The 22,611-nt window shown below is 38.6% G+C and overlaps 1 protein-coding gene across 4 annotated transcripts in view; it reads left to right on the top strand.

The window, feature by feature from the left end:
* Positions 1-21,862, top strand: part of SOS1 (SOS Ras/Rac guanine nucleotide exchange factor 1) — a 144,586-nt gene extending 122,724 nt beyond the window's left edge. Inside the window, exons 18-23 of one of the 4 annotated variants that reach the window (XR_004300272.1) lie at positions 5,825-5,997; positions 6,436-6,552; positions 7,803-8,067; positions 15,193-15,311; positions 16,198-17,283; positions 17,587-21,862. Coding sequence is in view for 2 of the 4 variants with exons in the window: in XM_032410350.1 (XP_032266241.1) it covers positions 5,825-5,997; positions 6,436-6,552; positions 7,803-8,067; positions 13,424-13,468; positions 15,193-15,311; positions 16,198-16,689 (1,211 nt within the window). In the remaining 2 variants the exon portion in view is untranslated. Of the gene's footprint in view, positions 1-5,824; positions 5,998-6,435; positions 6,553-7,802; positions 8,068-13,423; positions 13,469-15,192; positions 15,312-16,197 lie in introns of all 4 variants that reach the window. The other 3 variants (XR_004300271.1, XM_032410350.1, XM_032410349.1) reach the window with 3 other exon arrangements.
* Positions 21,863-22,611: the final 749 nt, after the last annotated feature.

Genomic DNA, 22,611 nt, shown 5'->3' with positions numbered 1-22,611 from the left:
TGTAATTTCCTTGGCTTTTCTAAATATTTAATCATGTCTCTTCCTTTAGTCTTATTTCTGTGTTAGGCTTTATAGCATTGGTCAGACCTTCCCAAACAAAGATTAAACAATAGTGATGAAAATAAGTAGCTCTGTTTTAATTTCAGTTTCAGTGGGAATAGGTATAATTCTATTTGCTTGATTAGATGCTTTTTATTACGTTAAAGTTTCTTTTCATAGTTATCTTCTGTGTTTTTGTTAGCAAATACATTTACTTTTAATAGTTCACCACCTCTTAGTGGGGGAAAAATAATTTTTCTTGCTTAGCAAATTAAAATTACAGGTTTACTAATGCTGAACTTTCCTATTTACTAATATTAAACCTTATTTATTCATAGTAGATTGATCTTTTAAGTGTACAAATGAATTCTATTCATTATCATTTTTATTAGGATTTTTATATCCATCTACATAAACGAGATTGGTCTGTGATTTTTCTTTGTGCTCTATTTATCAGCTTTTGTTGTCGTAGTTACATTTACTTCGTAACATGAGTTCAGTAGCTTTCCATCTTACTCTATTCTGGAATATCATGAAATGATCTAGCCTTTAAACTTTGAAGTAGGCCAACAGAAAAACCATCTGGGCCTGGAATCTTTTGTAGGATATAATTCTTTAGTAACATTTTAATTTCTTCCTTAATTTTTTTCTATTTCCATTTCCTGCTACACACTTGTCTCATTTCATTATTTTAAAAATACTAGTAGTCAGTTGTATCTACAAAAACATTTTTAAATTGTTCCATTTGCAATATATCTTTCCCATTTCTATTTTTACTTGTTTTACTTTGCTTTTTACTTCAAAAAGATAAAATCTTAAATGTAATTACTCTCTTTTTTTGTTTTCTATATCATGTATTACTTTTTATCATTATTAATTTATTTTTTTCCTGAGAACATTTTGCCCCCCCTACGTACATTCTTGGTAAAATTATTGAGTTTATTTATTTTCTCTTTCTGGTCAAACTTTTTTTTTTTTTTTTTTTTTTAGTTATAGAAGTACAGATTCGGGGCACCTGGGTGGCTCAGTCAGTTAAGCATCTGCCTTGGGCTCAGGTTATGATCCCAGGGTCCTGGGATCGAGCCCCATGTTGGGCTCCCTGCTCACTGGGGAACCTGCTTCTCCCTTTGCCCTGCCCCCGACCCAGCGCATGCTCGCTCTCTCCCTCTCTCTCTCTCTCTCTAAATAAATCAATAAAATCTTTAAAAAAAAAAAAAAGTACAGATTCAGTCAGATTTAATTTTTAAAATGGAATGTATCTTACATAAGATCTTGTAAGTTAGAAATGTTACACCTGTCTGGGCAGTACAGAAGACGCACAGACCTTCCACAGTTCATAGAGGACAGAGTGTAAAGATAATTTTGATAAGGAGTTAATGAACAATTTAAAAATAGTTTACAAAAAGAGGATCAAGAAGCAGATGCATTAAAGTCGATGTATTTGAAGTGTGGTGACTATGGTGCGAGTTCATACAGGGGAGCCTTGAAAGGACCTGGGTAGGCCTGATACTCATTTCATTCAATCTGTCAAATATTTCTTGAGTACCTGTGAAATATCAGGGACTATGTCAGGTGCTTAGAAAAAGTGAAAAATACGTAGTCCCTCCATGTGCTCACTGAGCTCGTGGTCACACTACTTGTGATAGGTCACCACTGTGAGAGGTGAAAAGAAACTTGAGGGCCTGTTCCCCCAACTCCCTGTGTGGCCCCGCTACCCCATCACCCTGATTGGTGAGCATTTATTCACACAAACTGAACTCTCTGAAGTACTCTCTCGCAGACATACGAACTAACATAACTGATCTTCGTAACATGTTAAGTGGGAAAAAAAAGTTTCAGACCTGTATTTAGAGTATGATTCCATTGTGTTTAAGGTCGGCCGTGTGATCTGGTGAGTGAACACAAACATGCAGCTAGTTTGATAGGTACAGACAGCCCACCGCCCGCCTTCCTGCCTGTTTCTGCTGCTCTTCCTGGTTACTGAGCCTCTTCTGTTTCGGGGTCAGTTCCCCTGCTCTGGGAGATCTTTGTTGTTCCCCAGCTCCTGAGGTTAGCTACACCGCCTTTCCTGGTTCTGACCAGAGGGGAGAGCCAGATGTTCTGCTGCTTCCTAATTCTGGCTCGTCTGTATGGTAGCTTGTAGAAACTCCTTCCAGGTTCTTATCCTTAATTCTGGGGACTGTTTTTGTGGATTCCCCCCCCCCCCATGGGAGGGTCAGGGACGGTATCTGACACTTACTTCCTCCTTCATCTTGCCAGAATTCTCATTCAGGTCTCTTCGCTGGCACTACACCGTTTACAGAATAAAAGTCAGGCAACTTCTCCTTCTGAGGCTTTCCCAAACTGAGTCTCTATCTCAGTTTTTCTCCATATACCAAAGTGTTCTACTCATTGTAAAGGGATATATATGTAGAGGCATGCTGACATTTCCTCTAAGGTAAAAGGATGTAGATTCTTCCTCCAGCCGAGCCTCACCTCTCTGCACAAACACCCAAGTCTGTAGTGTTGGCTTTGCTCTTTCCTTTCATACGGCTCTAGTTTTGTGTCCTCCTTCTGTTTCTTGTCAGTCTGCTTCCTCTCCACTCTCGTTCCCTGCCATTTTAGGATTGACTGTATGTCTCTTGCATCCTGAGCTATTCTTCAAATGCTTTCTCTTCTATTCTGAAATAATGTGCTTCTTTTTATTCGTTCAGATACATTGTTGAATGCTTCTACATGCCAAGCCCAGGGCTAGGTGTCAAGAATCAAGAGACAAATAAAACACAGTCTTACCCTCAATAAGCTCTCTTGAAAGAGCAGAAAAGTAAATTATATTACCGTGTAGTAAATGTAATGTTGCATCACAGAAATGTATCAGTTGAAGTATGAACCCAGAACCCTGAGCAGCCACTTTTTCCTAGAAAGGCTGGAAAAGGCATCAGCAACAACGTGAAACCTTGCCTTGCTTCATTATTTGTGTGGTGCTGCTCTGCTCTCCCTTTCCCCAGACAGCTGTCATCAGAGCAGGCTAGGTAAAATGGATCTACTGTTCAACAGTACATAATACTCAGGTCTGTGTATACGTTTGTACTACTTTTTTAACTCAGAAACTATATATATAGGATCCATGCTTAAACGTTTTTTTACTGATGATTGTGTGTGATCAACAAAATTTGGATACTACCTCTTTGATCATTTGTTCTCCTTTTAACAAGCCATTAGTATGTCATAAAATAATTTCCAGATTCTATCCTGAGCTCTCCCAAAATGCTACTTGTAAGCATTTTTACAACTTCATTCAAGTATACTTTCAACAGCTACAACATCCCATAATTGATTATCTTCCTTGTTCCCAGTGGCAGTCATTACACCACCACCCAGTCAGTCAGCCAGGCACAGAGCTGAGTCTTCCTTCCCACCCAGCCCGTCCCTGCCCTCTGCCCAGACCAGTTAAGCAGTTGCGGAGTCTGTCCCTTAAGTACGTGCACACTTCTCTCTATCCCTGTAGACCCTCGGACAGCCCTCATCAGCTCACCAGGACTACATTCATCCTGCTAACTGCTCATCTGGCTTCTAATCTGAACTCCTTCTAACCCATCTGGCTTCATAGTACAGCCAGAGTAACCCTTCTAGAATGCAGATTGGCTAATAATCTCCTAACTATGAATAAAAATTAAGCTCTTTGAAAAAGGGCTCTTCATGATCCAATCCAGGTGCTGCTACCCACAAACCCTTCACAGTTGGGCCACCAGTATGTGGCCAAGCTGGAAAGTTGAGTCCCACTGCCCTGAGATATGTGTACTGTACGGGTATGTCTGTCAGACTGAACACTGAGCTCAGTGCATCACGTGATAGAGTGTAGTGGAGAATATAACTGGCTGCAAGTAAAAGAGCCAAGGGACAGGCAGATGAGAAGCCTGTGCATATGAGAACACGTGGGACATTTGTCTTACGGGTGTCTAATCGAGAGTAGCCTCGGTGCTAAGAAAGAGCCAACAAATATACTTAAAAACTGGATACTTTTCAGAAGCAAACAGGCATTGATGTCTGTCATGTTTCATTATTGCTGACTTGTTCGCTGAGTTTGAGTCATTTAATCTTTTCAGGAACGTGGCCAAATATTGTAGTATTTGAAAATATGCCTCTATCACAAAAGCCTTGGGAGCCACTGAACTGTGATCAGAATGAAAGTGGTGTTTTGCTCCTTCTGCTCCTTCTCCAGTGCACAGCCTATAGCCATGGGGGAGCAGGACTACCACGCCCCTTGCCCGTGTCTGTCCTCATGCCCTGCCCCCTTGTCCAGTGCACGGCCTATAGCCATGGGGGAGCAGGACTACCACGCCCCTTGCCCGTGTCTGTCCTCATGCCCTGCCCCCTGCCTCCCCCCACCCCAGACCCAGCCGCTCCGGCCGTACCGTGCAACAGTCCGCCTCCGAGGATGCCTGCCAGGCTTCGTCATGAACCGGTGCCTTCGGACGCACTGCTGCTTTGCCTAGAATGCCCTTCCATCGTACTCCTTACTTGAGATTTACTGTAAACATCACTTCACCTGTGATGCTTTTCTGTTCCCACCGGCCCAAGGCAGAGTTAGGCACGCCTTCGTGCTCCCCTAGCGTCTTATGCACGACCACTAATATAGTACTTACCAAATTGGACCGGAGCCCACATTCAAAGCTCTGAAGTCCTTGAGGTCAGGGACTGTGTGTCTTGTTCACCTGGTACCTGCAGTACTAATGCAGTGCTGGGCATACAGCGGACACTCAGTATTTGTGTGCTGGGTGGATGAACTCAGATACACACACACACCCTTTTCTTTCCCCAAAGCATCAGTCAGTACTTTAGGGGAAAAGGCAGAAGCTTAAGAGAATAGGCCAAGACTAGCAACGATAGCATCCACAATCAGAGCCGTAGCTAACTAAACGTTTACTTTCGTCAGGCCCTATTCTAAGCATATACATAAATTTACTCACTTATTTCTCAAAGCAACCTTGCTATCCTCATTTTACAGATGAGAAAACCAAGGCACAGAGAAGCTAAGCAACTTGCACAAGACCACACAAGTAGAAAGCAGCAGAGCTGGCTCCAGAACCTTTATGCTAGAACAGAAAGGAACTAAGGTGCTCCTGGCACCAGAGGGCCGTGTAAAGAACCAAAGTGCCTGTTACTTGGGTCCTTCTCCTCCTCCTCCAGTGTACAGCCTGCGGTGATGTGGAAACAGGAGCTCAGTTAGGAGACTGCCGCTAATTCTAGAAGTACTGAAGACCAGAACAGACATAAATTTTATGCAATACGGTGTTTGATAGGCTTGCAGATCCTTCCCCATTCCCACGAGTAAGCCTATCCAAACAGTTCTACCTCTGACTTACAAAGCCTAACAACCTTTGAGTAAGCAGAAAATATGATCCTATGAATTTAACATTTTCCCCTTTGGCCAGAAATGTGTGTTATTAAAGTGAGGGGTTATGTTCAAGTTCCTTTAATAGATCAGTGACTTACATCAAATACCATATGGGTTTGGAGGTATGGGAAATTGGTTATTCCTCCTGATAAAGCTCTTAAATTTTGTTAAACTTGATCTCCCTTTTTCTCATGTATTTATAAAACAAGTGTCACAGAAGAACTTGATACTTATAAAAATATCTCTCTTGATATTTAGTTAGCTACTTTTTCATCAAATGGAAATCTGTGCCTTAAATCTTTGGTGATGGTGATTGAGATAGTACAGTGTAATATGCGTACAATTACTGACAAAAAGAACTGGCTGGTTCCTTTTTTATCCTTGAAATAATTTCATTATGTCTTCTAGGAATTTATCTAACTAATATCTTGAAAACAGAAGAAGGCAACCCTGAGGTCCTAAAAAGGCATGGAAAAGAGCTTATAAACTTTAGCAAAAGGAGGAAAGTAGCAGAAATAACAGGAGAGATCCAGCAGTACCAAAATCAGCCTTATTGTTTACGAGTAGAATCAGATATCAAAGTAAGTTGAATTATTTGAGGATACATCTTTCTAATTAAGTTTATAAACCGGCTGATGAAAGGCAGGTTTATTGGGGCGCCTGGGTGGCTCAGTCGTTAGGTGTCTGCCTTCGGCTCAGGTCATGATCCCAGGGTCCTGGGATCGAGCCCCGCATCGGGCTCCCTGCTCAGCGGGAAGCCTGTTTCTCCCTCTCCTACTCCCCCTACTTGTGTTCCCTCTCTCACTGTGTCTCTCTCTGTCAAATAAATAAAATCTTTAAAAAAAAAAAAAAAAAGAAAGGCAGGTTTATTTCATGGAGGAGCTAAAGGAAAATAAAGCTAAAAATAACTCAGATTTTCTTATGTTGTTAAATGTTTTCTTAAGTTACTTTTGTGAATTTCAAACTGCATTTAAAATATTTAATATTAATAATTGTTTATTTCTTTGCATTTATTTTAGAGGTTCTTTGAAAATTTGAATCCAATGGGAAATAGCATGGAAAAAGAATTTACAGATTATCTTTTCAACAAATCCCTAGAAATAGAACCACGAAATCCTAAGCCTCTCCCAAGATTTGTAAGCATTCACATATTTCTCTTTCTTTCATATTTATATATTTTTTGCAGTTATCTATGTCTGGTGATGTCCTCACTACCATATGTATTATACAGATTAGTTTTCCATGAGGGCATTCAGGGATGAAGTGTACATGTGATGGATAAAAGTAATGAATAAATGCTTAATAAGTATGCTCAGGAATATCCCACTTGATTGCAAATAAGTGAGCATTATTATTAATCTGAATAAATCCTGATAAATGAAGAAATTGGGCAAATATGTAAGTTTTTTTTTTTTCAACAGAAATGTTATTTGAGATTTATTTTAAGGGCAGGGAATTTGATTAATTTATACTAATTCACTTGTAATAAACATATGCATTTATGACTTTTTTCTAAGGTAATGACTTATGAAAACTTTTAACCATGAATCATTAGTCATAAAAATAACAAGTTTGGTTAAAGATACTTCTGGTGGGAAAGTAAAGTTTCCTTTGTTTTTTCGTGCCTGGCCAGTTTTACGTACAGTATCATCACCTCACTGGTCTGAATATAATTGGTCTTGTTCACAAAGTAAGTAAAAAATCAAGAAGTAAATATAAATGGCTTCCTTAGTAACTAACCAAGATAAATTTCAGAGTATCTGTGAACTAAAGGTTATGCAGTTACCTCCCAAGAAAATTTCTCAAGGCATAAAATGGTTTTTTAAAAGATGGACTAAAAACAGCGAATTAGACATAGCTATGTAGTCTTGCTCCAAAGAAAATTTCATAAAACTAACATACACACACACAGATGAAAACTGAAGCAATTTAATGCATTTGTAAATAGCTCAAACGATTCCAACATCACAGTATTACAGCATTGTAAGGTATCATCGTTCATAATAATGATCCTGGCTTTTCCAGCAAGGTTAAATTAGTTCAACAAGGTCTGTTTAAAAAAACAGAGAAATTTACAGCATATCTTAGAAAGATTTAATTCAAAAATATTAAGATAACAAATACCCTGGTATTTTTAGGACTAAGACTCAGCTATTTAAAGAAATTCATTGCCTAATATTTTAGATAGCCAAGGCTTTATGGAAATGGGATGTTAATATTTTAACTTGGGCACTTTGATCTTAATCATTATATAACTTCTTTAGTAATGGTTTATGGTTTTTATGGTTTTCCTAGGTATTAGTTGAGTTTTACCAGGCATATAAAGAAAAACCTTCCTTTCTGTTATGGTGTTGTAAATATTGTGTTTCTTTTGATATGTCTACAGCCAAAAAAATATAGCTATCCCCTAAAATCTCCTGGTGTTCGTCCATCAAACCCAAGACCAGGTACCATGAGACATCCCACACCTCTGCAGCAGGAGCCAAGGAAAATTAGTTATAGTAGGATCCCTGAAAGTGAAACAGAAAGTACAGCATCTGCACCAAACTCTCCAAGAACACCGTTAACACCTCCTCCTGCTTCTGGTGCTTCTAGTACCACAGATGTTTGCAGCGTTTTTGATTCCGATCATTCGAGCCCTTTTCACTCAAGTAGGTGCTAACATTTTAAGTGCTTTAAAGTAATTGTTAGTATTATATGTGCTAGAGGTGAAAAAGAATCTGTATAACTTTTTTATTTTTTGTAAATTTGTAGACAAATACCGTTTCAAAAGATATTATTGTGAAAATATAAAGCAAATTCTAAACTCCAGCAACTTACGATTTTTAAAAACCTGTTGGAATAGCCCTCTTTAAATTTATTATACTTTACCACAAGGCCTGGTGACGAAATTGGTAATTTAAACTTGATTTGCGCATTTGTTTTCAACGGGTGAATTTAACATGCGTTCCTCTTACCTAGAGGAAACAAAGAGAACTCCTAAAATCTGCAAGGATTGTCAGTCCAGTGCTTTAAATGCTGCCTCCAAAATTATTATATTTGAATACTACTCAGTACATCATTGCCTTTCCACCAAACTCTGTAGGTTTCAAATTTTGCAGCAAGTATCCAGTTTAAACTCCTACTTAACCCTTTCTCAGTCTATACCACCTGGGGGATTGCTGCGTAGCGCCCGCTAATACACCGCCTGTGCTTTCAATCCCAGCCATACAGATCTCACAGACTGCATACTGTTCCTCCTTCCTTTCTTATTTCTAGATCAGTGCTGTCTGGTAGAAATATAATGTGAGCCACATGTGTACTTTAAGTGTTCTATAGCCACATTTAGAAAAGCAAAAAGAGTTAGGTGAAATTAATTTTAATAATATATTTTATTTAACTTAGTGTGTTAAATTGCAATATTATCATTGCAACATGAACTCAAGATAAAAATTTATTGAGCTATTTGGCATTCTCTTTTTTGTTCTAAATCATCAAAATCCAGTATGCATTTCACACTTACAGCACACCTCAACTCAGACTAGCCACATTCACGTGCTTATTAATCCACATATGGCTAGTGACTTCCAAACACTACAGCTCAGCTCCAGCCCTTTGAAGAGGCTGCTTTGATATGTAGGTCACCCTGCTTCCACTCATTTTCTAGTCAATTCCACGTGGAGCTTTAGAGCTCTAAGAACACACGACCTCTTTCCGTTTGTTCAGTATTAAATCAAAACTTGAATCCCATCACCTTTACCCCTCTCAGCCACTTCCACGTGCTCTTCCCATGGGCTGTCTAAGCTCAGTGTGCAGATCAAGTCCTATGCTGCTATCTGACAGAACAGAATCCAATCCTGAGAGACAGCATGTCGTTACTGTGGGGAAGGAGGTCGAGAAGCGGGTGACCTAGGAGTTAGGAATCCGGTTTGGGATCTCAGTCTGCTAGTGAACTTTCTGATTTTAGATAAAAGACTTTCTGTGCCTTCTGGGGATCCAGCTAGATTTTTAAGGTTTCTTCCAACTTAGACAATCTAACTTTTTAACAAAAATTGACTTAAAATTATTTTTGGAGGTGTATTATTTTGAGATTTGGTCCAGAATCCTATTTATTTATTCCTGTGTTGTACATACATTCATAGTTACCCAGCAATTTGTCTTGTCTTTTTACCACCTAAAGTGTGTTTGTTTTGAGAATTACTACATCTTGGCTTTATTTGGCTACTGGGGATTATGGGGTCACGTTATATACATATTAAGCTACCAGATATTTTTGGTAAGTTCAAATAAACACCAGGTAAAAAAAAAAAATTCCACTTATTTTCCCCAATTCATAAACCCTCTAAAATTAAGTAATAAAACCAGCACTTTTTGCAGTATACCCAACCTAAAATCATTATTAATTCTGACCTATTTAACTGTTTGCAGGGTTTTTTTTCCTTAGTGCAGATAGCTATGGTCTATATTATAAAGATTCCCGCATAAATAAATTATTGAAATCACATGAAAGCTATCAATTGCAAATTGTACTTCTCTCAGTTTAAAAGTAGCTAAAAATGGAAGAGGTGGGAAAAACGGGAGATAAGCACATTAACATTGCCTACTAGTGCTGAATCTTTAAAGCAGTTAGTCACAGAGGGAAAAAGGAATCATTCTGGATGCAGTGCCCTGTCCCTACGTGGCAGGGGAACAGTATTTAACAGCTGGAAGGTGGAGAAACCACCGTTCCAGAAGTTAGGCTTTGCAAGCTTAGCTTGGAGGGTTTTCTCAATTTCGCTTTCTTTGTGATAAAGAAAATTCCTGTTACTATTCCCTTTGCTCTTAGTAAATACTGAAAATAACTGATTTTGAAATCAGAGAAGCCAGCATAATATAAAACCATCTGTATGCTCAGTCCCTTACTTAAAACGTACCCGTGGCCTTTGTGTCATCAAGGTCCTCAGTTGCTGATGACCCCACCTCTGCTTAACAGACCTGCTAGGACTGTGGGGGTCACCGGAGCTCCCAGCTTGCCCACTGTGTTGCCCACTGAGAGTTCCTACGTCCTCAGAGCCTGTCAGGAAAGCGCTGCTGGGCCTACATTCTTACGTCATCTGAACATACTCCACTCAATACAAAACAGCAGAAAAATCCATTGCCTAAGTTTTTCAAAAGGCAAAGTTCGACTTTTGATCACTTACAATAGTGTTTTGCTTCTTATAGTTTTGTCTTTCAAAACAGTTTACTTTAAAACCATAATTAATTAATCAGCCAGTATCTGTTGCATATCTCATTCCTTGCCAAGCACTTACACATCACATCTTCTCTGGTAAAGCTCATAATCTTACTGAGAGATGAAAAATAATCGTAGTACAAAGAAAATCATAGTTCGGTGCTTTAACCATTGTTAAATGCCATGATTCTCTTTGTACTATGCTTATTTTTCACTCTCAGTAAGATTGCAAGCTTTACCAGAGAAGATACATAAGGGCTCAGCAAAATGCTAAATGAGTGGTGAAGACACAGTGGTGTGGAAGTTTACACAAAGATGACCACAGAATGGGCAAGAGTGGTCACGGGAAGCTTTGTGGTGAGGACAGAGAGGTAAGGAAATTGGCCAACCCCTTAGTGTTGCTACATAGACCCTCCCACTCAGCCCTGCTCCACACCTTGCCCTGGCCAGCTCCACCTTTGAGGTGGTGAAGACAGTCACCATGACGAGGGGAGAGACCACCCAGCTTGCTGTTTTGTTTCTGCTGCCATCACAAGGTGGAGAGGAGGAAGGAGTGCTCTACATGCCTTCCTGTTTGAAGATTGCCAGGTCACAAAAGGGAGCCAGAGGTCCCACCTGGTCTTGTGCTGCCCATGAGCTTCGGCTCTAGCCCAAAGAGGAAGCTTTGACCAGAAAAGATGTATTCCAAGCATTTCAAGCTAGAATGCAAGGCTTTTCTTCATAGAAGATTGTTGTAGATGCTTAGTTTCTAATCTCAGATACAGTTGCATTTAACAGGCTTTTGTGAGTTTAAGAAGTTATTCGTGATTTATAGAATTTTTTTCTATAGGAAAAGGCTTATTGTTCCTATTTTCAAGAATGACTGTTATAAATTGGAAAGTATCTTCAACAGGGTTTCAATCCTGACCATACAGTATGACCCCCTGGGAAGCTTAAAAAAACAACCAACCTACCCATGTGCCCCGCCCGCACTTGAATTAGACTGGTACGGGCACTAAGAATCAGTATTTTTTTTTTTTTTAAAGCTTTCCAGAGGGATTGAAATGTGTAGCCAAGATTGAGAACCACTGATCCTTTGTCCGGGATTTATACCTAACAAATTAGTACTACTTTTTTAATTAATTGGGCTTCACTCCTAAGTCATTATCAGTAAATTTGTTCAGTACCTAGCTAGTATAGAATTTCTAGTATATAGTTCTTAATTAGAGACCAAGAAATTCATTTAAAATGACAAATCAGAAAAGTGCCCTTAACTTACCAAACACACAAATCTAAGCCTGTGCCATACGTATAAACATGATCAAAGCCAAGTCTGTGTATGTCCAGGTGTGTATGCGAGGGATAACAAGTCTTTCTAAAAGCCTGCAGCTTGTAGCTGTCATAAGCTTTGTGTTTTTATTTTATTCCCATATTATACTAAGTGTACTACCATGTTCTTGAGGCTTATCTCCAGGAGGCATATTTATTTCCTTTCCAAGAAAAGTGGAAAAAAAACGTAAGTAGGTAAGCGCTAGAGGTAAATACCCCTTTAACCCTTGTTCCATCATAGATGCCTAATAAATAGTGGAGTGAATCATTGACAGAGTAACAGCTTCATTTACTATCAAGGAGTATAAAAATCAATTTTAATCTTCTGAGAGATGACTTAGTAGAATTAGCTGGATTGCTACCCTTGGTGACCATGGCCTCCAAATAAGTATCAGTGCATAAGGAAAGGAGATTAATGGGATAGATTGCTGGAAATTGGGGCTATGTGGGAAATAAACCCACCGTATCTGTATAAATAGCAATCACATTAATAGTCTTGCCAACTGCACCTGGAACATAAAATTATCCTTGTTCTGACCAAGCAGCTAGAAAAAAACAGTGGTCCAAACTGTTTGAGTGATGGTCTGTTGTGCAAAAAGAGAGAGAGAGGAACCTGAATTTTTTTGAAAAATCAGCTCAGACTAGTGCTACAGGAATTATTTTTGTCTCTTGGATATTACCGCTTCAGTCTGTATAATAGGAAGCAGGGTCACATCAGCAAATCTGTTGACTTAGAACCAGTACAGATCACTTAGCCTCTTGTCTCAGTTTTCTCCTTTAATGCTCTTGTGGCTTTGGCCTATAGGGTTTTCAGTTCTTTTTCTTAGAAGAATTAATACTGTTGAAATTAAACATTCTAGATTTGTCAGGGAGTTTCTGGTATAAAATGTGTCTAAGCGCTAGATATTTATTGATTTAAGTGTTCAAGAATATAGAAGGAAAAGGCTCTATCACTCTCAGGCTTGTTTTGTAGTAGCCAAAGCTGTAACTATTTTGCGCCAAGAATATACGCTGTAAGAATATTTTGAAAAGTATATAATAATAATTTAGTAAGAAATTCCCTTTTATTTTTCAATTGACATAACATAAATTCATCATTTACTACTTATTTCACACATTTGAGTTTTCAAAATAACCTTTACTAAATGACATATTTCTCTATGTCCCGCTGAATTCTTGGCTTGAATTGGGTTTAGACATTTTTTTATTTAAAGTCTTCCACTAATAGAGGATATTTTAGTTTTCTCATGAATGCTTTTCATTTACTTATTATGACATCAGGTAGTGAATCTAAAAGAAAATCTTCAAAATTCCCAGTATATTAGCTCAATTTAGTTCTTTATTTTTCTCAAAAGTAAGAAGTCATGTGCTTTTACTAAAGACTGTTGTACCATTCTTTACAATTAGAATGACAAAAATGACATTTTTATCATAAATGCATTTTTACAGATGAGTTGAATTTATCAATGAAAGAAAAACAATCTACTCTTTCTTGTTTCCTTTCACAGGCAGCGATACCATCTTTATCCAAGTTTCACTGCCCCATGGCCCAAGTTAGTATATTTGGTTTAAGACTCCTAATTCTTGCTTTGGCTTTAAAAATTAAACCAAGTGTCCTCTTCCCTGCTAAAACTCTTCTTGGGCCTGGCAGCCTTGGTCCCTTGCTTGCAACGTCGTAGACGTCAGGGCTTCACTTGGGCTGTCTTCTGATCAGACATGATTTGCTTCAACTTAGACACTTTTCATGCTTTTTGTAAAACCTGTTTTCTCTTTCAAAAGAACATTATATGGGTGACTTCCACATTTAACCATTTCTCTTTTCCAACTATAGAGTTCTAAATATATTTTAATGCTCAACTTTAAAAAGAAACCAGCAAGAGCATGCATGCGCCTGTGGGAATGCTAGCGGCTACCGCGGTATCCAGATCACCAGATACACTTAGCCTGGCGACGGCACAGACTCTAGGCAAATGACCGTTATTTGACTTTAGAAGACCTGTCTTATCACTGTAATCACTTAACTTATATGGCCTAAATATTCATCACTGTTGAGCAAAATAAAGTTCCACTGTAGACATTTGCTTTTATTTTTAAAGTCAACTAACAATTCACCAAATGATTCCATAAGTTTTAAGCTAATAGATTAGTGGTTTTGCTGTCCTTCATACAAATGATTTCAAAATGTATATGATGGAAAACATGAGTTATAAGCTAAATTAATTTACCACGTAGTCTCTTAAGAAAAAAGGTAGGTGATCAAAATGCTGCTCATTTGAGTATCAGTACACAAAGTACTCTTTAAGTTCTATATTGTTATAACTTTTAATTGACAAAATAAAAGCTGTTGATACTTAAAGGAAAACAAGAACCTGCCAAGTATAATTCTGAATGATCATCTATGTATTTTTTCAGATCTTTTTTATACTGCGCATAAACTAACAACTTACATAAATGTTGTCTTTAAATAATGTAATTACTTTATGCCTATATTATGCCCTTGTCATCATAAATGTCTATAGGATAAGTTCTGATTAGAAACTTTACTTACCTTTTTTGTGCCAGTTCATCAACTTATTCTTAAATCGGGTTCACTAGATTCTAGTGTAATTTCTGTTTTTATCAGGGCTGCCTCCGTCATCTTAAATAGCTACATCACAATTAAAATTTTTGGGTTAGAGTATGATGAACCTGATTTTGCTCACCCGCCAAGGAGAGCCAGTCTATACCTAAGCAAAGTGAGGAGAGACCCCTCCCCTGGACATGAGATTCTCTCCCTGGCATCCTTCGAGAGACTACCTGGGGAGAGCAGTTAAGATCAGAAACTAATCCCAAGGACTATCCAGTAAGGGCAGGGAAATTCTATACTAATAAAGTCAGAGAAAGAAAATGAGCCCATCACGAAAGCTTAACAAAATTACCATTCCAAAAGTTTTTAGTAGTTTGCTGTTTCTCCCAGATACCTGAGAATCATATCCAAATAAAAAATTCCAGTAATAGATTAACAGTGGGAATGTTATTTTGTTCAAGAAGCAAAATAACGAATATCTTAGGCAGTTTTTTTTTTTTCCTGAAAATTCTGCTAAGAAATTTCTGCATGCTTTTATAGCAGTTTGCTTTAATCAAGGAAATACTATTGTGTATTGGTTTATTGAACTGCTTTTGATAATTCTGTACGTTTCTTTTAATAAATATAAGCACTTTCCAGCTAAGCCTTTTCAGGATTAATAGATGAAATAAAATTCCTGTGAACTTTTAAAAAAAATGTAACATCCTACAGGATCTGCTTCAGTATCGTCTATAAGTTTAACCAAGGGCGCTGATGAAGTGCCCCTCCCCCCTCCTGTTCCTCCACGAAGACGGCCGGAATCTGCCCCCGCCGAATCTTCGCCGTCTAAGGTAAGTAGGGAGTCCTGTCATCCGGACAGTGGGGTCGTTACGGTTCCATCATAATCATGCCCCCGTGTCTAGTTTAGTTCCCACAGGATTAGGCTAACACTTCAGGGTAGCTGAGTTTAACAGAGTACAGACGAGGACTAGATACGGATTTACCCGGAAGTAAGGTTTATTTCCTTTCTTCTGAACGTAGTTTTTTTGGTATATTTTCAAAACCCTTATAAATCTAAATTATGGGTCCTGTCAAGGAATAAACAAGTTTAATCTGTAAAGAATAATGTCTCAAGCAGAGACTATACAGAGAAAGAGAAAGAAGCGAAGTGTGAAGCTTTATACGAAAGCACATTTTAAGTAAAACTTAAACATTACCTATCTGAGCCCTTAATAGTAAATCTGACATGCTTTTAAATGGGATTTGCACGACAGTTCTGGGTTGGAAGAGACCTTAAAGGCTTATAATAGCCATTTTTTCCACTTGTTTAAGCTTCTTTCTTTGTTAACCGTTAACTTGATTTAGTGGTTCTGAGTGTGCAGAGAGCAGAGCACCTAGACAAGTCAAGACACTTTGCAGAACATCATAAAATGTTAATATAGTAAGTTTAAAATTATAAGATGAACTTACGTTAAGTCACAAATGATTTTATATTAGATTGACTGATAGGTAAGCAGTAGCAAACAACAAAATTTTGAGAAAAATAAAAACTTAGGAAAAAAAATCTAATAAATGGGCACAATCCCCCATTTAAAACATACGGCAAAACTCCCTGATCCACACCTAGGGCTCTACCAATAGTGTGTTTGAAAACCCCAACTTAATTCTTAACGTATTCATGGTACTACATAAATTGCTAATAAATTTGTGTTTTATTCTTTTTCTCATTTGTGTTAGATTATGTCTAAGCATTTGGACAGCCCCCCAGCGATTCCTCCTAGGCAGCCCACATCCAAAGCCTATTCACCACGATACTCAATATCAGACCGGACCTCTATATCAGACCCTCCTGAGAGCCCTCCCTTATTACCACCGCGAGAACCTGTGAGGACACCTGATGTTTTCTCCAGCTCCCCGCTACATCTCCAGCCTCCCCCTTTGGGCAAAAAAAGCGATCATGGCAATGCCTTCTTCCCAAACAGCCCTTCCCCTTTTACACCACCTCCTCCTCAAACACCGTCTCCCCATGGCACGAGAAGGCATCTGCCGTCGCCACCATTGACACAAGAAGTGGACCTTCCTTCCATCACTGGGCCACCTGTTCCTCCACGACAAAGCACTTCTCAACATATCCCTAAACTCCCTCCAAAAACTTACAAAAGGGAGCACACGCACCCCTCCATGCACAGAGATGGACCACCGCTGTTGGAGAACGCCCACTCCTCCTGAGTCGCTCTGTTGCAGGACGGACGTTTTGCTGGCCGCAGACCCAGTGCTGGCGATGGGCGCACGGAGCGAGCCGGCGCTGGGGGGGTTGAAACGACAGCTCCCAACACTACCGACTCTACTTCAGGATGCAGCGTAAGACAACGAACCTTACCCAAGACGTAATTATACGTGAAAATGGTATTCGTTTCGAATCTGGGAAGACCGATCTAGAGGAATTGGACAACTGATTGCACCTGAAGATCGAGGAGAGGGACTTCTTCCAGCCAATAGGCAGGAGTCCCCTTTTTGTGAAGTGATCTTGATCATTAAAGGGATGGAAAACACAGTCCAGTGTCCAGCAGGCCCACATGATGACAGCTTTTGTAATTCAAACTATGCACTTTTTAAAAAGAAATCTTAAACAGGGATCTTCATATCTCCTTTGTTTTCCTTTGCTTTTACTCGTCCTACTTTAAGATATTTTCCTAGAAGTCGTTCCGAGGCCTGTGAGGAGCGGCTGTGGCGCCTGCGCTCTGGAGCCCGGCCCAGCACTGCGGCCGTCCTGTTCCCAGACTGTCCCAGTGAAGGGATGGGTACCGAGGCTGCACCAAAGAGGTACTTGTTGTCTTTTTGTTCTTTTCGTTCTCGTTTTCTTTCTTTCTTTCTTTCTTTTTTTTTTTTTAGGAGTAATTATACTAATTTTAAGAGCATTCCCCCACCCCCCCCACAAACAGAACGTGGCGGCATTGCCTTCAAACGAGAGAAGTTTTGTGTCATTAAGGTGACAGAAGAACTTTTTTAAAGATGTAACTGTCAAGTATACGATTTACACGTAGGAGACTGTTAATCTATGCTAGATTGTTACTTTCCCCCCTTCTCCCACAAAAGTTTACTGATAATCCGTGTCATGGCTCATAGCTGTCCCTCTGCCCGGACTCCGGAAACGCAGTCACCCGGTGTGAACAGGAGCGCTTGCTGGGCGTCGCTGACACCGGTCATGTTTTACTGATAGTTGAGTAATCAGCGTATCTAGAATTACCTTGCATTGCCGAAATCATGTGTATATAGTGAATGTTATGGTCTGTTTTAATTTAATTGAATAAAGATACAAATACTTTGTTTGGCTGGCATATATTAAATTATTATATGGAGAAAATGGTTGATTCTTATTTCTTTCAGTTGAAGCACACACACACACACACACACACACATGCAAACACTAAGCATAAAAGCACGTATTGTGGTACGCCTTGGTTTCTAGTTCTGGATGTATGTATTCATCTTAAAGAATGATCTAAAGTTACAGTTTGGCATGTAGGAAAAAATTGGGTTAGAATAGGATGGGTATCTTTTAAGCAGAACTTTGGAAGTTTTTTAATTTCCTAGGCAACGTGTATACAGTTTGTTAGTTTATATTAAACATTCTACCTTGCTTGAGGTCTTTGCTCTATCAAAACTATTCATAATAGAACATCTGCCTACATCATTAGTATCATAATACAGATTATTCATTAAACCTATGTACTGATCTTCTGAGTCTAACCAATACTGTGACTGAAATGCATGCAACTTGTCAAAGAGAAAAAGTTTTATTAATCTCCACTACAATGTCTGTGCAATGTGCAGTATTCCATCATTAGAGAGTCATCAGTCCATCAGTATCTGCATGTGTCCTCACAATAATGAAGCGACATCTCAGCAGTTCTGTTAACCATGCCATTAGAGACATTTGTAGAAGTGCTGCATCATGGTGGAAACTAGTACTTTAATAATTTCCTGTGATATTTATTAGAGCATTAAATGTACATCCCAGTAGTACAGTATATAGTCCTTTGAGACCAGAATGTTGATTGCATCATCATTAAGCAATCCATCCTATCATATCCTTTGTTATTTATTTGTTAGAGTTGAACCCTTTTTTGTTTAATACCTGTACCATTCCTATTATGGTTGCCATTTTTCTCTTTGTAAAATGTCCCCTTTTAAAAGCCTCCCAAAAAATTAATTTCAAATCCACTCTTGTATACAAAGTGTCCATAAGACCATTCATTCAACAAGTGTTTATCTAAGCCTACTTACTAGTGCTGCTGCAATTAATCATAATACACATTCCAGAATCCCCCATGACTTTTTATTAGATCGGCCTCATTTTCCCTAGGATTTCCGTTTATATGTCTTATTGATCACTTCTCTTTTTAATTACCCCGTACCCCACTCCAAATGAGAACCTGAGACGTCACATTGGAGCCCATTCAATATCTCTCTGGCCAGTGTGTTAGCCTTCAATAATGCTTTTCAACCCGCCTGATCTTTTAAAGAGGAAAAGCTCAGAATTGGAGTTCTAATCCTACTTATCCCAAAGGGAACCATTCTCCTACCCCAGTGGTTCTAGGAGACCACTTCACTGTGCATCAGCATTGTGGATAGAGGATATTTTTATTCTGAAGTTGACATTTTGGGTAAAAATATTTTCTGCAGTGGTAACTGATTAGAAAAAATCCCAATTGGATGCCCTTAAACGGAGGTGAGAAAACCGTATCCTTGCCTTCTTCATACGTGAAACATTAACTAGCTGACAAATTTATTCTTTGTAGTAACTAAAATATACTTATTCAGGGACAAGAAGTGGCTGAGACGAGAACTGCATCACCACAAAATTCTGCTTTTGAATCCGGGACATTACAAGACAGTCAGTGCGGCATGACTATTTCTAAACCACATTCCAAAATATGGGACATTTCTTTTAGAAATGGAAATGTTCTTAGAAGATTCATTATCCTCGGATCACAAAATAAAAACATTTCAAGGTTGAATATACTTAAGTGGGCTGATAAATAATAACAATAGAAAGGGAGGCTTTTCACATCTAAGCACTTTTTAAAACAGGAACAGATAAGTGTGTTTCTAAGTTTATTGAAAGACAGATAATTGACTGTTCCCAGCCGTCCTGATGTATTTTAAGAGTACAAACTTATCAGGAAGTATACAAGCATTAAAAGTTTGCTTAATTAAAGGTTGTTGGGTATCAAGTTACGTGTTTAGTGGGATACTATGCTCTAACAGCTCAAGAATGTTCTAATGGATATGAATTTAGGAAAGAGCACGCCACACTAAAAACTACCATCAACACAACAGTCTAGTGAAAAAGTACTATTTCACTCGGAAGCTATATTATAGTTCTAAATTCTTCCTTTATGGGTTTTTCCACAAATTGAAAGTTACACAAACCAAAACTTAGCTGGTTATCTATGACCATGATCTTAATTCTCAAGTTTAGCTTACTTTAGTCATGTATTTCATCCTTTTAATGATAGCTTAAATTCAGTTTTAAGTGGCTCGGCAAAACAAATCATGGAAATGGAGGGAGAGGTTCCCAGTTTGTTAGTGTTGTATATGTATTGGGGAAGACCTTTTATTTCCTCCTGGTTTAGAAAGAAAGAAATCTAGCCATTTATTTCTTGGTATTCTGCTGCTATGGGTAGGTTCACTTATTCTCCTAACCTATACTGTATGGCTGTTGTGCAAGTGTAGGTCCTGTTGCATGTTAATCTTTACCAGTAAAAGAAACATCTCCAGGTTAATACCGGTTTGGCTGAAAGAATTATGCAGTAGAATTATTTATAAGGGAAAGTGATGACTTCGTTTATTTATTCAGTGTTTTTCTTTTGAAACATCTCCTTACTAACTTAAAATCATTTCATAATCCCTTATACATGAGCCAATGAAATATTTTGAGCTCTAGTTAAGAAGCATGAAGTCTAGATGGTAAATCTAAACAAAAGCACTTGTAACTTGTTTTGTAAGTTTCATGCCTTATTTTCCATTTTTGACACCGTAAAGTGCATTTTCTGTCGACTGTGAGCAAATTTCCCTTTGCCTTTAATGAAAATAGTGCATTAAATAGCCAATTGCTGCAAAATTATAAAGCAAGTTAGCTAAAGGTGGGTCACCTTGGACTACCACTCAAAGACACAAGATGCAGAGGATGGAAGTCACATGTGGTGTGGCTTTAGGGACAGTGCACCTATGCCAGATGCATGCCACTTTCAGTAGCTGCCAAATGTGCCTTTAATTAAGAACATCTCTAATTTTTTTCTTCAGATCAAGTCAGCATTTGGGGGCGGGATCAGGGCAGGGGACCTTGGGGTGCAAATATCTGGTGAAATTCACCAGAGAAGAAGCCTTTGTCAAAGTGACATGTATAACTTCAGTTGAAACGTATTTGTGTGTGTGTGTGTGTGTGTGTGTGTGTGTGTGTGTATTTGCCTTTGTTTAGTAGCACGGTATTTGCTAAAATAATTGTCCAAAAAATTGCGCTGTCAGTCTTACTCTGATGTAAAAACAAAGTGCAGTCTATACATCTAATATGGCCTTTGTACCTAACCATGTTCGTAGGTAATCTTTGTACTCTGTGTGCAGCAGTATTTGGTTTGCATTTAAAGTGAATATAATGGCTGTTATTTTTCTGGCATTACTAAGATAAACCGAAAAATAATAAAGAAAAATGCCTTACATAGTCCACAAATGTATCATTTTTGTACGTGTTTATTTTAGAAAGCACCCCTTTCAATATCAGTCGCCGTTCTCCTCTTAGCTTGTGCTTTCCGTATAGAAATAGTTTGTTCTTTATCATGGTCTTGCTTTGGAGGCACTGTTTCCTGGATCATATTATATATATGGAAAGTTCAGTATTTCCTTCTGTCTCAAGCCCTAGGACTGTAGTGAGTGGGAGGTCCTTAGGATGAAAATTAGTACTTTAGCGACCTTGGGTGTCACCCGGATGAAGTTTCAAAGGGCCAAGGAGGCATTTGCAGTCTATAAAGTTAAGATACCACAATGCCTTGACAGACAAGTTTTATCGAGACCTGTTAGAATATGGCAGCCTGACGTTTAGCAATTCTTTCTAGGCTTGGCATAAAAAGATACAGTTTGCAGTTATATACTGTAAAGAATTTTTTTAATGTGAGGTCATTCATGATGAACTACAGAATGTAAAAATTGATGAAAAACTTAGCAATCCAATACCCTTATTTAAAAATTGGAGCAAGCGAGGCCTGGAGCAGTGAGATGACTTAGCCAGCGTCCTGTGCTAGTTCGTGCCTGAGACAAGGGACTCGGATTCCTGGTGTATGGAGGACTGCTCTCAGGACTAGGTAAAATTTATGTGTGGTTCCCCGCCCCCCAGCCCCCACTTTAAAAACACAAAATCATTAATTTGTACAAATTCCATTTGTAGGCCACTGAAATCCAATTATGTATTATTGAGTACATTCTAGGTAATCAATTTAAGAGCTATAGGTAAATAACATTAATACTGATATTAGTCAACCTGGTTCTGAATTTGCTCTTGAAATGTCACTTTTGAATTTTAACCGGGTGGTTTGCTTTTTTACTTATTTTAATCACGTTAGCTCATCACAGATTCAGGGCTCTTAAGTCTCTAGGGTATAGCCTATGACGGGGGGCGGGGGGCCTACCTCTTTGCAGAGAGATGCCCATGGATTCCAGAGAATTCCAAAAAAGCTTATGCACATTCTATTGTTTCAAGACTCTGGATTCTCATTAGAGGCAAGAAAAAAAAATACAGTCCTTTTTTAGAAGCTAGTTTCTCTACTTTCATGACTCATCAAGAAAAGAAAGAATCGCTGTGGGGGAGTACAATAAGCAGATGCCTTGGAATCATGTATCTGTGTACACATTCTGGTTCCATTATTTACTAGATGTGTGACTTTAGAGAAGTTACTTAAATAATCTGAGTTTCTGTTTCTCCTCAATACATGAGGCTAATAATCTACTGGGGGACTCCTGTGAGGTTTAAAGACAATATGTGTGAAGCCCAATGCCTTTCACAGAATAGATGCTTAATAAAGGTAACCAAAGTTATGAGGAATATGTTTTCAAAGTTTGCCTGCTTTTAGGTATCTTTGAAGAGGTTGATATTTC

This window comes from Phoca vitulina, unplaced genomic scaffold (assembly GCF_004348235.1).
Source record: "Phoca vitulina isolate PV1807 unplaced genomic scaffold, GSC_HSeal_1.0 scaffold12, whole genome shotgun sequence".
In the NCBI taxonomy this organism is placed as follows: Eukaryota; Metazoa; Chordata; class Mammalia; order Carnivora; family Phocidae; genus Phoca; species Phoca vitulina.
The sequence above is the reverse complement of the archived record's forward strand: the minus strand, read 5'-3'. Positions and strand labels throughout refer to the sequence as shown.